Here is a 15,495-nt window from a genome sequence, read left to right as displayed (position 1 = left end):
TTTAGACTCTATAATTCTTTCTCTGGATGTGGATCACGTTTTCCATCATGAGTCTTTCAGAGTTGTCTTAAATCCTTGCATTGCCAAGAAGAGCGGAGTCTATCAGTTATTCTTCTCACAGTGTTGCTGTTACTGTGTACGGTGTTCTCTTGGTTCTGCTCACTTCACTCAGCATCAGTTCATGTAAATCTTTCCAGGGAAAAACAGCTTTCTTCCAGGGTCATAATAATAATGATAGCTGGCTAGCATTTATGTAGGGTTTGCACACTACTTTACATATAGCACCTCATTTGATTCTCAGAACAAGCCTATGCGGTGTCACTAGTATTATCCTCATTTTACAAATGAGGAAACTGAGGTTGAGAGAGTTTAAGTGACTTGCCCAGAGTCACAAAGGTATTAAATGTCTAAACCAGGGTTTGAACTCACATCCAATGCCCTATTCAATGTGTCACCTAGATGGCACCAGGAACCATTTCATGGAGGGGATGGTTTTGAAGTAAGCATACAAAATAAATATTCTTTTGATTAGCAGAGATATGAAGGAGGTATTTTCAGGTCCAAGGAATGGTTTTAGCAAAGGTGGAATTAGGGAAGTCATGAACTGTGCATAGGACATAATAAGGAGCCTTATTTAGCTGGAGAATAAAGTATATGTAGGTGAGTAGTGGAAGTAGGGCAGGAAAAGTAAATTGAGGACATATTGAGAAAGTTTCAGGTATTTGGACTTGATATGAAAATGAAAGATCAGCCATCGAAGAGTTTTGACTGGAGAAATAACAAGGCCAGAAGGGTGGTTTTTAGAAAGAGTAACATGCTGTTGGTATGTCAAGGTAGATCGAAAGGAAAGACAGATGTTGGGAAGAGCAGTTAGGGACAAATATCACTATGACCCAGACAAGCAATGGAGATCTGAACTATGGTAACAGCAGTGAGAATGGAAGAAAGAATCAGCAGGATTTGGTGACTGGCCCAAAGTAGTTGGGATAATTACTGCTCACCCAAAGCAGCACTAGGACGCTACACCCCAATGCCTGCCCATGTTCTAAGGTCAGGAACTCCTTTTCATCAGAATCCACTGTGTATTGAACTGGCCCTTGATGTTCAGAAACCCTGGTGGGTTGGCACAATCTGAAAACATTCTCTAATTCTAATCTATACTCCTAGACTGACTTCCTCAGTCTTTTAAGGCCTTATTAAAATGTGGAAAGGCCCCCTCGGCGTCTCAAGAAAAAGGAAGAACAAAGGAGGGAAAGATCAAAGACCACTCAATCAGCTGAGTGTACAATTAAAGAATTTAAACCCAGTTATTTTGTGAGGGAGTCAGACTACATGGCCTATGACATTCTTTCTAGATGCAGGATTTGGTAGTTTTGGGAAAGATGATTTAGACTGCTGTATATTGTCATTATTCTAGGAAGACTGTGGAAATTGGTGATTTTTTACCACACTAATTAAGCAGTACAGCAAATCACCGAACAAAATGAGCCTTTTTTAATTAATATCTTTTTTTTCCCTTAATATCTCTTTATATCTCAGTCTACTCACTAACCACTGGTCCTTACCAAGGGATTGGTAGGTAGGCTGGCATTTTAACATGTTTTGGGGTTAGTTCATTCATTGAATAACTACTTTGACAAATCTATATGTGTTATTTTTGCTTATTTTATACTGAAGAGAGGAACTGTACTGAGAAAATGGGGGGGGGGAATAAAGTATCAATATTACTTAACTACAAAGAATGATATATTTGAAATGGTACTTTCATTTTTTATTCAGAATAAAAGTATTTTTACTCTGAACAAAAACTAAAGCACCAATTCTAATATACTTTGGAGAATTGTTATAAGGAACTACACTTGTCAAAATAAATTAACTGCATTCTGGGAAGTAAAATTCCTTGGCTTCTATGTCAGGGGGCCAATGGGGGAGGGGGAATGAGGGAGAGAAGAGAAGGAGGCATATTTGCATGTTTGTAAAACTTGGAATATATAACAGAACTCCCTGTCATTAGTAAGTTTCTGCTATAATTTATTTGACTGGCACTACTTGTCTTTCCTTTTCCCTAAGCAAAAATGCTGTTGTGATGCTCAGTTTGGCTGCTGATGCTGATTGACAGTGAGCAAATTGTCTTTGAATAAGATGAAAATGTAAATCTTTTTGAAGAAAATGGCAATATAAAAGCCCTTGTGTTTTCCTTTTTCCCTTAAATTGCAGCTTGCAGAAACACCACCCTAAATCACATTTTCTTTTCTACGTGTCACAAAAGAATCCATTAGCCCAGCCTCTGTGTCAGAATCTTAATCCAGCCAAGACTGACTAACAAATTGACCACTGAACAGGAAGCCGACTGCTTTTCATAAACTCAGCCAAAGCAGTGACCTTGTGTGTTACCAACAAAATAATCACCCAGTGATGGCTTCACAGTTCTGCCATTTTCAATCAAAAAGCAAATTTGTGGTATGTGCTCTTTTACAAGGAATAAAAAATTCAAGTCATTGACCAGGAGAAATAATTCAGATCCACACTAATTAATAGTATTGATTAAAACATGTGATTCCAACTAGGGTCTCCCTTAGTTACAATGGGGCCAGTGATTAGAGGTTTAAATGCACTGTGTACATGATTTGGACCTTTAAAATGAAATTGTGTTTTGTCTCTGATGAAAAGGAATAGGTCAGGTAAGACAGTGCCAAAGAGCATTTTGTGAGCAAAATTGAAAGTTATTCATTATCTCCATAGGGAAAAAAGAAAGAGTTTGGAAATGCTACCTGTTTTCCATTCACTCTACAATAGCTGTATCATTCTCATGTTTTGGGACTACAGATGCCAGGAGTCTCTGAAGAGCAGTCCTCTTTGTCCCAGTGAGTATAGTTCAGGTACATATAAAGGTACTCACCCAATGGTGCCAAGAAATGAGAAATCATGTGCCAACGAGAGATAGAAGTGGATTCATTAGAGCAACTGAAAGAGTTTAATAATTATTATAATAACATTCATAATAGCTGACGTTTACATAGTACTTCATAGGTACTTCAGCTGAGGTCACTGAACTTTTTTTTAATCTTTTGATAACTATTCCAATATATTTGGTTTCTAATGTAATTCTATATATTTGATTTTGGGCATTTAAAAACATTATTCTGTGAAGGCATCCTTAGACTTTATCAGACTGCCAAAGAGGTCTATGATATAAAAAAAAAAAGATGAAGAACCTCTCATATGATGCTTTAAGGTTTATAAAGCACTACATACATATATATGTATATATATATATATATATATATATATATATATATGCGTGTGTGTGTGTGTATATATATATATTTCATATATATGTAAAATTTCATTTGATCTTCGTAACAATCTTATGAAATAATTGCTATTATGACCCCCATCTTATGGATGAGAAAACTGAGGCTGAGAGAAGTTAAGTAACTTGCCCAGGGTCACACAACCAATAAGTATCGGAGGCAGTATTTGACCTCAGATCTTCCTGACTCCATGCACAGTGCCACTTAGCTACCTGTCTATAAAATCTCCCACGTATAATATTTAGTATCATCTCTTTATCATTCTTCAGTTGACAGCAGAGTAGCTTGAATATAATATCTGTTTAATAAATGGAAGGAAGAAAAGGAGGAGGGAAGGAAGGAAGGAAAAAAGGAAGAAAAAGGGAAGGAGAGAGGAAGGAAGGAAGAGAGGAAGGATGGGAAGGAAGAAAAGGAGAGGAGAAAGGAAGGGAGGGAGGAAGAAAAGGAAAGGAGGGAAGAAAGAAAACTAGAGAGGGAGGAAAGAAGAAGAGAGGGAGGAAGGAAGAAAAGGAGAAAGGGAGGAAGGAAGAGAAGGAAGGAAGAAAAGGACAGAGGGAAGAAGGAAGGAAGAAAAAGGTGGAGGAAGGAAGGAAGAAAAGGAGAGAGGGAGGAAGGAAGGAAAGATTTAACAGTACTGAATATATTTAGACTGAAGAAAAAGAGGACTTAGAGAAACATGGTGGCTGTCTTCGTACCTGGAAGGCTCTCCTATGGAAGGGCAACTACACTTGTCTGGCCCTAGGAAGCTGAAATAGGAGCAACTACTTTAAAATTGCAAACAGACAGATGTTCAATATCAGGAAAAACTTTTAAGATTAAAGTTATCCTAAAGTACTAAAAGCTAGCTCAGTAAGTAGTAGGTTCTGTGCTCCTGTAGGTTTTCAAGTCAGTTCTGAATGACCTCTTGGGGATATTGTCAGCCATGACTCCTGCCTCGGTGCCCCACTCCTCTTTCAGCTCTGAGATTCTGTGATTCTGCAAAGCACTGTGTTAGGAGCTATAGAAACAAAGAGGAAAAATTATATTGTCTTCATCCTAATGGACTAATATTCCAATAGCGGAATGTGACAAAAAGCCATAATATAAATCAGAATGAGGCATGTTTTAAAATATTAAAATGTTTTTAAAAGAATGAAAAAATGAGAGAGTTGAGGCCAAGCACAGAGGCATGAGAGATTGGAAAGGGAGTAATCTCCTCCACCTAGAAGGATCAGGACAATTCATAGCTCATTGGACAAAGACGATTGATGAGTGGATCAACGTCGGTCAAGAAGTAATAGGTCTGCAATAACTCTGCTTCTCTGGTCTCTCTTTTCAACATTTTTATCCGTGTCTTGGATAAAGACAAGTGTGGTATGCTTGTCAAACTGTGGGTGGCATGAAGCTTGGAAGAAATCACTAAGTGAGAGAAGAAGGATTTTTTAAAAAAATTCAGGAAGCTGGAATGTCAGCCCAAATCTAACAAAATGAAATTTCACAGGTATATATTTAAAGTCCTATATTTGGGGTTCACATAAAATAGGTTATATAGGTACAGGACAAGAGGGACTTCACTTTCACATTTTTACTGTGAAAAATTCATCAGTTTGCACGTTCAATGAGTCACCAGTGTAATGTCCTATTACAAAAAGAAAAAAAAAAGATTCCAATTCATCTTAGACCACATTAATAGGATTACAGGATCTTAGATTTAGAAAGGCCTTAAAAAAACCATCTAATCTACCCCTGTCTCTTTATAGATGAGGAACTAGGAGCTAGGAATTAGGTTAAGTGTAGCAAGTAACACAGCTGGGACACAAACCCAGGTCATCTGGCTCCAAATCCAGCATACCCTCTACTGGTAAAAGCAGAGTGTACATGACAAGGAAGATAACTGCCCTGCAGTATTCTGCACGAGTCAGATGATATTCAATTGACAGCATTTGTTAAATACCTGCTTTGTGTTAGGCAGCTAGATGGCACAGTGAATACAGCACTAGGTCTGAATTTAGGAAGACTCATCTTCCTAAGTTCAAATCTGGCCTCAGACGCTTACTAGCTATGTGGCCCTGGGCAAATTATTTAACTCTGTTTGCCTCAGTTTCCTCATCTGCAAAAGAAGCTAGGTAAGGACATGGTTAAACCACTCCAGTATCTTTGCCAAGAAAACCCCAAATGGGGTAACAATGGACACAACTGAAATGACTAAACAACCATAACAGCCTGCATCAGGCACTGTGTGAAGCACTGGAGGCACAAAAAAAGGCAAAGGTAGCACCTCCTCTCAAGGAGCTCACAATTTAACTCAGTTCAATTCAACAAGCATTGATTAAATGCCTCCTATGTACAAGGCACTGTGCTAAGTACTCAGGATACAAAAAGAAAATGAAAAACAATCCCTGCCCTCAAGGAGATTAAAGTTAGTTGGGGAGGAAGATGCGGGATACATTTACGCAGATCAGTAAACACAAGATAATTTGAGAAAGGGGAAGTACTCATAACCAGAAAGATCTGAGAGCCACACTTTAAGATGAATGTTGACAAACTGGAGCACACACAGAGGATGGTGGTTAGAATGATGAGGGGCCTTAAAACCTTATCTTGTTAACAAATAACTTTGTTGTTGTTCAGTTGTGTCTGACTCTCCATGACCCCCATTTGGGGTTTTCTTGGCAAAGATACCAGAGTGGTTTGACATTTTCTTCTCCAGTTCATTTTATAGATGAGGAAACTGAGGCAAACAGGGTTAAGTGACTTGCCCAGGGTCACACAGCTAGTACGTATCTGAGGTCGCATTTGAACTCATGAAGGTGAATCTTCCTCTATCTACTACGCCACCTAGTATTGTTTAGACTGGAGAATATAAAACCTGTGATCAGTATCTTCAGATATATCAGTTACTTTCTTGTGGAAAAGATATTAGATTTAATCTCTGTAGTTTTAGAAGGCAAAGGATAGAAGCTATGGGGTAGCTTTTTTCGGTGCAATGTATCTAAGAGCTTTTTTTTTTCTTTTAAATCAAAAAAAATTTTTAAAAATTCCCTTTCATTTCCCCTCCCTCAGAGAGGAGTAGGGAGAACAGAGTGGAAAAACAAAACCCTTGTAGCAAATGTACATATTCAAGTACAACAAATCTTCACATTGGCCTTGTCCTAGAAGATCCGTCTCATTCTGCATGGAAGTCCATTAATTTTCTTTCAGGAAGTGAGTAGCATTCCTCATCAACTGGCCTCTGAAATCAGTTAATCATTGTGTTGATCCAAGTTCCTAAATCTTAATTGGGGAATGGCTGAACAAGCTGTGGTATATGAAGGTAATGGAATACTATTGTGCCATAAGAAATGGGGATGATACGGACTTCGTAACAACCTGGAAAAACCTACACGACATAATGCTGAGTGAGCAGAGCAGAGCCAGGAGAACATTGTACACAACCACAGATATGTGGATTCTGTGAGGACCAACCCTGACAGACTTTGCTCTTCTCAGCAATGCAAGGTGCAAGGACAACTCCAGGGGACTCACAATAGAGAATGCTATCTTCATCCAGAGAAAGAGCTATGAAGTTTGAATGCAGATTGAGGCACACTACATGCTCACCTTTTTTCTTCTCTTTTTTTGTTTTTGGGGTTTTTTTTTTTGGTTCTGTCTCTTCTTTCTCATGATTCATTCCATTGGTCATAATTCTTCTCCGCAACTTGACTAGTGTATAAATTAATTCAATGCGGTTATACATGGTAGTTATCTGCGATTCCATGCCGTCTTGGGGAGGGAGTGGGGAGGGAGGGGAGAAAATTTGGAACTCAAAACTATGTAGAACCGTGTGTGGTAAACTAAAAATAAAAAAAATATTTTAAAAAACTCCATTTTTAGAAGAACTTTTTCATAATTAGCAATGTCCAACAAAGGAAGGAATTCCTCATGATCATGAGTTTCCTTATCACTGGAATTGTTTAAGGAGAGATTGCATGAGATCATATCTCAATGGTGTTCTACAGAGGATTCTTACATCAGGAAGAAGAAAGATGGGGTCTCCCCATCCTCATAACAGCCCAAAAATTGATGCTTTTATGAAAAAGCCCTAATTTTCAAAAGTAAATTTCATTCAAGTTTTTTATTCTTTCTTATCCCCTCTTTAGCTAACTTTGGTAGCTGTGAAGGAAAGATCAGTCTATGTTAGATCCAATCCCATTTCAAAGAGTCATCCAAAGAGTATTTATTGCACTGCTTCCTTCCCATAGGATAGAAATTTGGTGAGGAGATATGAAAGCAAGGTAGAAAATGGAGTAAAGGCCCAACATGTGATTTTTTTTTCTGGTTAAACTAATTGATCTTGAGAACTTCATGGCTTAAAATCTCCTTATTCTGAGGTACAAACATGATTTTTACAGCCACTCAGACTAAATGTTTCAAAGGAGCCATTAACATCCTCCTAAGAATAACTTGACAGTGGTAGATACAAATTTTCCCCATTTCGTTCACTCATTCAACAAATTTTTACAATATGTTTTACAATATTTACATTGTAAATATTCAACAAGCATTGATATATATGTATATGTAATATATGTAAACATATATTGTTTTACAATATTTTCAATATCAATAAATCTTTACGATATTGTTTATTGGGTCTACAAAAGCACAAAGTTATACAAAGCAACATAAAGGAACAATTAGCTCAGGCCATCTGATTGTCCAAATGATGTTATAACAGTGTATTACCACATTGTGGTCAAATTTTGTTATATTGTTTTTAATGGAATCCTAAGCTTATTTCTTCTACTTACTACCTGTATGACCACGGGCTATCTACAGTTAACTGCAACCACAATTTTATTATTTGAAAAACAAAGGAATTGAACTAAATTTACCTTTAAGGTCCTTTCCACCTCTAAAGGCTCTGAACCTATGAATATCACTGTGAAATGATCTTGGTTAGGGTAACATAATGCAAGGCATCCCCATGTTAAATGTCTACTAAATATTTGCAAGGCCCAGAGTGATATAAAGTTAGCTAAAACATGGTTCCTGCCATCAAGAGAAGCTTACAATATTGTAGGTTCATTTGGATCAAATTACATTGATTGGCATCTTTATTCACCAGCAAAGGATAGAATTTCTTTCTGGAATCAGAGAAAAGAACAAACAACTGTAATGGATAAATAGATTTTTTTTTAATTCAATTGGGCATTGGGACATATGGTGGGCAATCATGGATTCAGTAGTAAGGATGAACTTTCTCATGACCAATGTGGCAAAGAGTAGGATCTGGGGGCTCAGGGAAAGTTTCTTCCGTCAGTTGTTCCTAATCTAGAAGCAGAGATTGATCTCAAAGGGAAAGTTCTGGCAGTCTCTTAAAAGTAGATAGAAAATAAGATTGAAAGATAATAGAGGGAGAAGCCAAAAGGGAGAATAGTGAGGCCTTTTTGCAGAGTTGTCACCGTGTAAGGTGCACAGCTAAATAATGTGGACAGAATGGGAATCAACGGAAGGGTCCTTCAAGGAGGTACGCTGTTGTGGAGAAACAATGAAGGCATCCAGGAGAGATAAAAGCAGGAGATGCAGGTTTTCTAAGAGTAGCCAGGAGTTGTGATGGAAGCTAAAATTCAGAGAAGATGTAGCTTGGATTTCCCTCAGAAAATTTTTAAGCTTGCAACCTGGTAGCATTTCCCAAGATGGTCATCTGGATTATCCATGGAAGATGAGGAAGTTGTTGACTTTGGAGAAAGGAGATGATTTATCAGTAGAAATGCCCAAAAGGAATAGATCTTTATAGGTGGCATGACAGTGTTCAGAAAGGTTTGTGTTAATCAATGGAAAGTAATGAGATACACATAGGTCATATAGTCATGTTCATGCCTGGATTTCCTCCTCGCTAGAGCCTTTTGCTTGTTTAAGCATCACGGTTGGCCAAAGCAACATGTCCACTTTAGAAGGAAAGTCCATTGACATGCAACCTCCATTAGGGCAGGTGACTTTGGCGAGGACCCGGGGATTCTTTATGGTGTTTGTGGAAGACATTCGTTATGCTTTGTCTTCTGTGCAAAATTCTTTGGGTTTCCTATGTCATCTGCCTCCCATGACTCAGGTGTTAGGTAGCCTCCAATATGATAAAAATCCAGATTGACTAAAGCCCAAATATAATCCTAGGCAGAAACCATGAAATGGCCAAGGAGCTCTGCGCAACTAACTGGATGGACTTGAAATGAGTTTTGGAGGTTTTCCTTTCCTCCCTTCCAATTCAGAAAGATGCAATTTCAAGGTCACCTTTCTAGTTAGTGGCAGACTCAGGACTAGAATCCAGTCTCCTTGACTCTTGACCTGCTGTTCTGTCCACCATACTACACCCAAGTTCCTTTGTGTCACACCTAAGCAACCATTGTCCTCATGTTCACTCAGCTTCCCAAGGCCCCAGTACTGTAGTACCTCGCCCAGGCTAGCTATCCCTGAAAACTCCTATGCTCCATGATCTCCTCAACTCCTTACCCTCATCAAAACAAGCTGTCTTATGTTCCAAAGCCCCCGGGACTTAAGAGGAGAGCTAAACAACTGGGTGTGTTATTTTGTTAATGGATTAATATGTTGTCTTTCCCAGAAACGTGTTTTCTTTTCAATAAGGACCTTCCATAAACTATGGTCTAACCCAAAGAAATCACTTTAATGGTAGAAATTCAGACACATGTGGCAGGATCAGAAGTAGGCAGGCCTCCTGGTACCTCTCACATTACAGTATATGAGCAGTGGCCTATGGGAAGGGGCAGACTTTCTGCCTTGTGGCTATGACATATTAAAGGAGAATACAGTTTAGGTTATGGAGTAAGTGGCTTATCCAGCTTTACATTTTAGCATTTCAAATTGACTAAAATTTGCCTCCTTCCTACCTATGTAATAGTGTCCCTCTCCTCTCCTCTCCATTGAGTTCCTAGAGGGGTGTGGGGGGAAGGGGTAGGGAGAGAAGGAAAGTTTAATGAACTCCTGCTCTAGCATTACAAACTGCAGTCCAAACTTCCCTAGATTTTCTTCTCTTCTTGAGGGAGTTATCAAACTTGAAAAATATCCCTTAAACCAAGAGAAGCAACTTTCCTGACTTTTTTACTTCCTACCTCCTATGCTTCCTATTTAGCTTTGCAAGCATCACCATGATGTAGGATTGTAAATTCAGTTTGATTTTCCCTTAGCCCGGCCTCCCTTTATTATACCACTTTACAGCTTCTTTGGGGGTTGAGTCTCTAAAATTTAGGTCAAATGTTCCATTAAGGTAACCACTTTAAAATACCAATAACACTCATACAGCACTTTTCATCTTCATAGTGGTTTACAAACATCTCCTTTCTTCACTAATGAAGATGAGTTGGATTTCTACAGTGTCTAAAACCAAAGCTATTTAATCACTGTCTTATAGAGAAAAGTAAGACAAAATGCAAGACTAACAAAAAAAGTATATTACATTTTAAATTTGCTGATTCCAATGCTCTGCAAAAAATCTGGGTTGTTTTTTTTCTCTTCCAACATGTAGGCAAGACTTTTCTGCTATAAAGTCCCAGCATCCATAATGAAATTGAAGATATATCTCTAGCAGCCCAGCATTTCCCATAAGGCCTTCAGTCTAGCTGGGGAATGTTTTTTAGCCAGTATGCTCCAAGTGAAGAAACCTCAAGTTATAAATCCCCTGTATATATATAGAAATGACTGACTATATACTTACTGCCTCTGCTTTCTAACTACCCTCACTGAGGCATGGAATCTAGAGAGACAGAAAGGTACTGTGGGTAAAGGACTGGAGTAGGTGATCTAAGACTTGAGTTCTGGTCTTGGCTCTTCTGTTAGCTCTGTGACATTGTATAAGGCAACCTTCCTCTCTGACTCCCATTTTCTTGTATGTAAAAGCAGAGGTTTACTTGGATAATCTCTAGGATCATTTTCAGCTCTAAAAGTCTCTAAATGAGGGGCAGCTAGGTGGGGCAATGGATAGAACACCAGCCCTGCAGTCAGGAAGACCTGAGTTCACATCCGACTTTAGATGCTTGACACTAGCTGTGTGACCTTGGGCAAGTCACTTTAACTCTGATTGCCTCACCAAAAAAAAAATTCTATAAATGTTGAGATGAAATCCTCTGGTTCCCACAATCAAAATGTCCTGGGTAGATATTAACATTGAATTGTGGGTAACAGGGAATTGTCTAACTTGACTTCTTTTTCTTACCATCTCCTTTTGTGCCCACTAGGGATATCATGTATGTTCCAAGGTCCTCCATTTCCACTGTTTTCCACAGTTCAGTTGACTCCACCTCAGACATTCTCTTTCCCTCATCTTCTTTGATCACCTTCCTTCTTCCCTCTTTTCTTCTAATTCTTGCCTAGAGAAACCTTTCTCCTTCTCCCTCTCCCTTTCTGTCCACCTTCCTTATTTCACCTCCCTTCTCTCCTTATTTCTGCCTCCTTATTCCATTTACAAACCTAATCATGACTGATAAGTATGAATAGTCTAGATAAAGAATCCTAATCAAGAAAAAGAAAAGTCATGAATTTTGAAGTGAGAATTGACATAATAAGGAAATAGTGTCATTCCTCCCTCACAAGTTTCTATCTATCTCAGTCAATCCAACAACATGCAGTTATAAAGCATACTATGTGTCAGCCGCTGTGCTAGGTACTGGATACCAAGAAAAAGTGAACATAGTAATATTTTTAAAATTTGTTAAACAGCCAAATGTTTTTGATAAGTTTGTAACATTTATGCTGCTAAGTTATTAAAGCTTAAAAGTGCACTCAGAATTTTAATTTATTATTTAACTTGACAAACAGGATTTAAGTGCCTACTGTATTCAATGCACTGTGCTAGGCATTATGGGGTATATAAAGATGTGTTAGAAATAATCTCTGCCTTCCCAAAGGACCCTAAGGTCCAATAAGATAAAAACAAATATGCAAATACTAAATAGTGATACAAATAATAAAAGAATGTGATGGTTCAAGAGGTTTATTTTGTTTTTGTTTTAAGTGTTGTGGGGATTTAAGGAGGAGAAAGAGCCTCTCTGTTTAATAGATAAAGAATAGAATAAATAAAGGAATGCTTTATGGAAGACTAGACAGTTTAGTTGTGCTTTGAAAGATGGGTTGAAGTTCAACAAAGGAGACTCAAAGTATAGGCCATTCCAGGAAGAAAGGGGAGGAATGGAGACAGGAAAATAAAATCTAGCTGCCATTTATAACATTGCTTCTTTGGGAGAATGTATTCCTTGTGAACAGCCAACTTGCAAATGAAGCCATGGAATAGAACACTTTTGAAATTCATGGAGCATAACAACAGAGTAGATTTGGGTTTGTTCTATCTGCTCTGAACCTTTCACTTCTCCACATTGCACCTTAATTCTGCAGATACAGCACGTTGGGGGATGTAGAGTTTAGAATAGGCATAGTTTCTGTCTTTGTAGAACTTTAATGAATATATAAATTGCATAAATAACTGTAATAGAAAAGAATTTCAGTTGTTGTTCAGTTGTGTACAGCTCTCCATAACTCCATTTGAAGTTTTCTTGGCAAAGATACTGGAGTGGTTTGCCATTTCCTTCTCCAGTTCATTTTATGGATAAGGAAACTGAGGCAAACTGGGTGAAGTGACTTGCCCAGGGTCACACAGCTAGTAAGTGTCTGAGGTTGGGTTTGAACTCAGGAAGATGAACCTTCCTGACTCCTAGGTGGGAACATTATCCACAGCACCACCTTGCTGCCAATACAAAAGAATATATCACATGTTTTAGTGCTGTTTAATGTCCAAGGAGTGGAAGTTATTGCCAACTTGTTGTTTCATTGTTTCAGTCATGATTGACCCTTCCTCACCCCATTGGGTGTTGTCTTGGAAATATTACTAACTGGGAGCTCATAAATTCTTGAGATGGTGAAGTATAGGGAAAAGAACGCTGGTTTGGTAGTCAAAAGATCTGGATTCAAATCCTATCCTGGTCAAGTCTCAGCTTCGGTTGCTGCATTGATAAAATAGGAAGGTTGGACCAGATGATATAAGGTTTCTACCAGTACAAATTCTATGATTCATCCTAAGAGTTATGGAGGATGTTTGAGGTCATCTTAACCAAACATCTCATTTTACAAATGAAACTGGGCCCTACAGAGGTGAGGTGACATAGGTAGCAACAGGCCTAGCATTCCAACTCTTGTTTTCTGACTCCAAATTCCGGTATTTATTCTGTACTGCACCAAGCTTCCTTGGTGAAGGCTTCCCAGAGGAGGGCCCTACAGCCATTCTTTCTCTTCTTAAATCAAGCCTGGGCAACCCTGATAATTCTTAGAATAGTTAAGAGATTCTGAAGGTTGGTTGTGGCCATGCAAGATCAGTCAACTAACAAGCATTCATTATGTGTGCCAAGCACTGTGCTAGGTGTTGGGGACACAAAAACCAGAACAAAACAGCTGTTACCCTTGGGGAGCTTACACTATCTGGAGAAATGACATATACACATAAAAATAAACTTAATATATATACAAAGTGGTTTCAGGGGGTCACTACAGATTAGGGGTGAATCAAGAAAGGCCTCATATAGGAGAGGACACTTGATTTGAGCTTTGAAAGGAGTTTAGTTTCTAAACGGCAGGTATTTGCACTACAGCTAGAAATAATCTTTTTCCTATGACTGCCATATGTGTTTACTATAATGTCTGAGTTTTCTACTTAACAGAGACTAGGTGCCACATTCCTTCTTTTCTCTTAGAATTTTCTATCTTCATTTCTGTTCACCAGAGAGGAATGGAAATGAGGCCATCATGCCAATGGAGTGCCTTTACTTTTGCATTTTTATTGTTATTGTCTCAGTATTTTATTACAGGATGTCAGTTATTCATCATTTCTGAGATGTCTCACCTGAGCACAAAATGGTGTTGTAGTGGGATGTTAAATCTGCTTATTTTCTGGTTTTTAGGCTACAGTGGAGGCTGTGTAGTTATTCGGGGAAGGAATCCCCCTGGTTTCTGGGAAGTCAAAGACTGCAGGAGATTTAAAGCAATGTCCCTGTGCAAACAGCCGGTGACAGCGTGGAAAGAAACTGAACATGAAGAGAGGTGGCCTTTTCATCCTTGCTCTTTGGGATGGGAATCAAAACCCAGTCTCACCAGTTGCTACAAGGTAAAAACAAAGACCTTGTTAGGATTATTAATTCAGTTCACGTTTGAGCCCTTTTCATCCATGTTTCCTGAAGACATAAGTGATTATTACAAATTCAGAAGGAATTCATTTCCCTTCCTGTAGTCGATTACACTCAGATGACATCATGAGCATAAAATGCATTGTAGATGTGAAGTGCCCCATAAATGTGAGCTGGTGTTATTGTGTGAGCTACAAAGTCAAATTCAGAATTTCCCCAAAGACTACAGGGTTCCTTGTGGTGCTAAAGTCCTTTGATGTAGAATTAATCCTGAGGTCCCAATCAGTATTGCTTATGTTGATAAGAATCAAGGAAATATTAGAAGACCAGAGTGGAAAATACCTGGAAATGAGAATAGATTGATTTTGTGTCATTTGTAAGTAAGTTAATTAAAGCCTTGTTATAGGACAGTACAATTTTGCACTATTTAATCAATCAATCAATAAACATTTATTAAACACGTACTATGCAGGGAGCACTGTGATAGATGCTGGGGATAGGAAGATAAAAAATGAAATAATTCCTACCTCAAAAGAACTTGCATTCTGTTTAAGGGTAGCCTTTAAACTTTCCCCGAAGCCTGAAGGCTCTACTCAATTTATGTTTACACATGCGGGCGTGCGCACGCACATACGCGCGCACACACACACACACACACACACACACAGAGGCAACTAGATGGCTCAGAGCACTAAGCTTAGAATCAGGAAGCTCCAAGTTCAAATTTGGCCTTAGATGCTTGCTAGTTGTGTGACCCTGGGCAAATCATTCAACCTCTGTTTGCTTTAATCCACTGGAAAAGGAAATGACAAACCACTCCAGTAGCTTTGCCAAGAAAACCCCATAGATAGGAGGGTGACAAAGAGTTGGACATGACCAAACTACTGAACAAGAACAAATGTATAAATACAACACACACATAAACATGTTTCTACCCATTTTCAAGGAAGTGCTCCTCCACAAATGATTTTAGAGCTTTGCCCATCCTCAAATTAATTCCCACTATCTTCTAGTTTTCAATAGTAACTTGTACGCTGGAAGTG

The 15,495-nt window shown here is 38.5% G+C and overlaps 1 protein-coding gene across 3 annotated transcripts in view; it reads left to right on the top strand.

The window, feature by feature from the left end:
- The window catches only part of PLA2R1 (phospholipase A2 receptor 1), a 164,296-nt gene that overhangs the window by 103,703 nt on the left and 45,098 nt on the right, over window positions 1-15,495 (top strand). For all 3 annotated transcript variants that reach the window (XM_036744379.1, XM_036744380.1, XM_036744381.1), the window contains exon 12: window positions 14,231-14,433. In XM_036744379.1, coding sequence (XP_036600274.1) covers window positions 14,231-14,433 — 203 coding nt within the window. The remainder of the gene's footprint in view (window positions 1-14,230; window positions 14,434-15,495) is intronic.

This window comes from Trichosurus vulpecula, chromosome 2, assembly GCF_011100635.1.
Source record: "Trichosurus vulpecula isolate mTriVul1 chromosome 2, mTriVul1.pri, whole genome shotgun sequence".
Taxonomy (NCBI): domain Eukaryota; kingdom Metazoa; phylum Chordata; class Mammalia; order Diprotodontia; family Phalangeridae; genus Trichosurus; species Trichosurus vulpecula.
The sequence above is the reverse complement of the archived record's forward strand: the minus strand, read 5'-3'. Positions and strand labels throughout refer to the sequence as shown.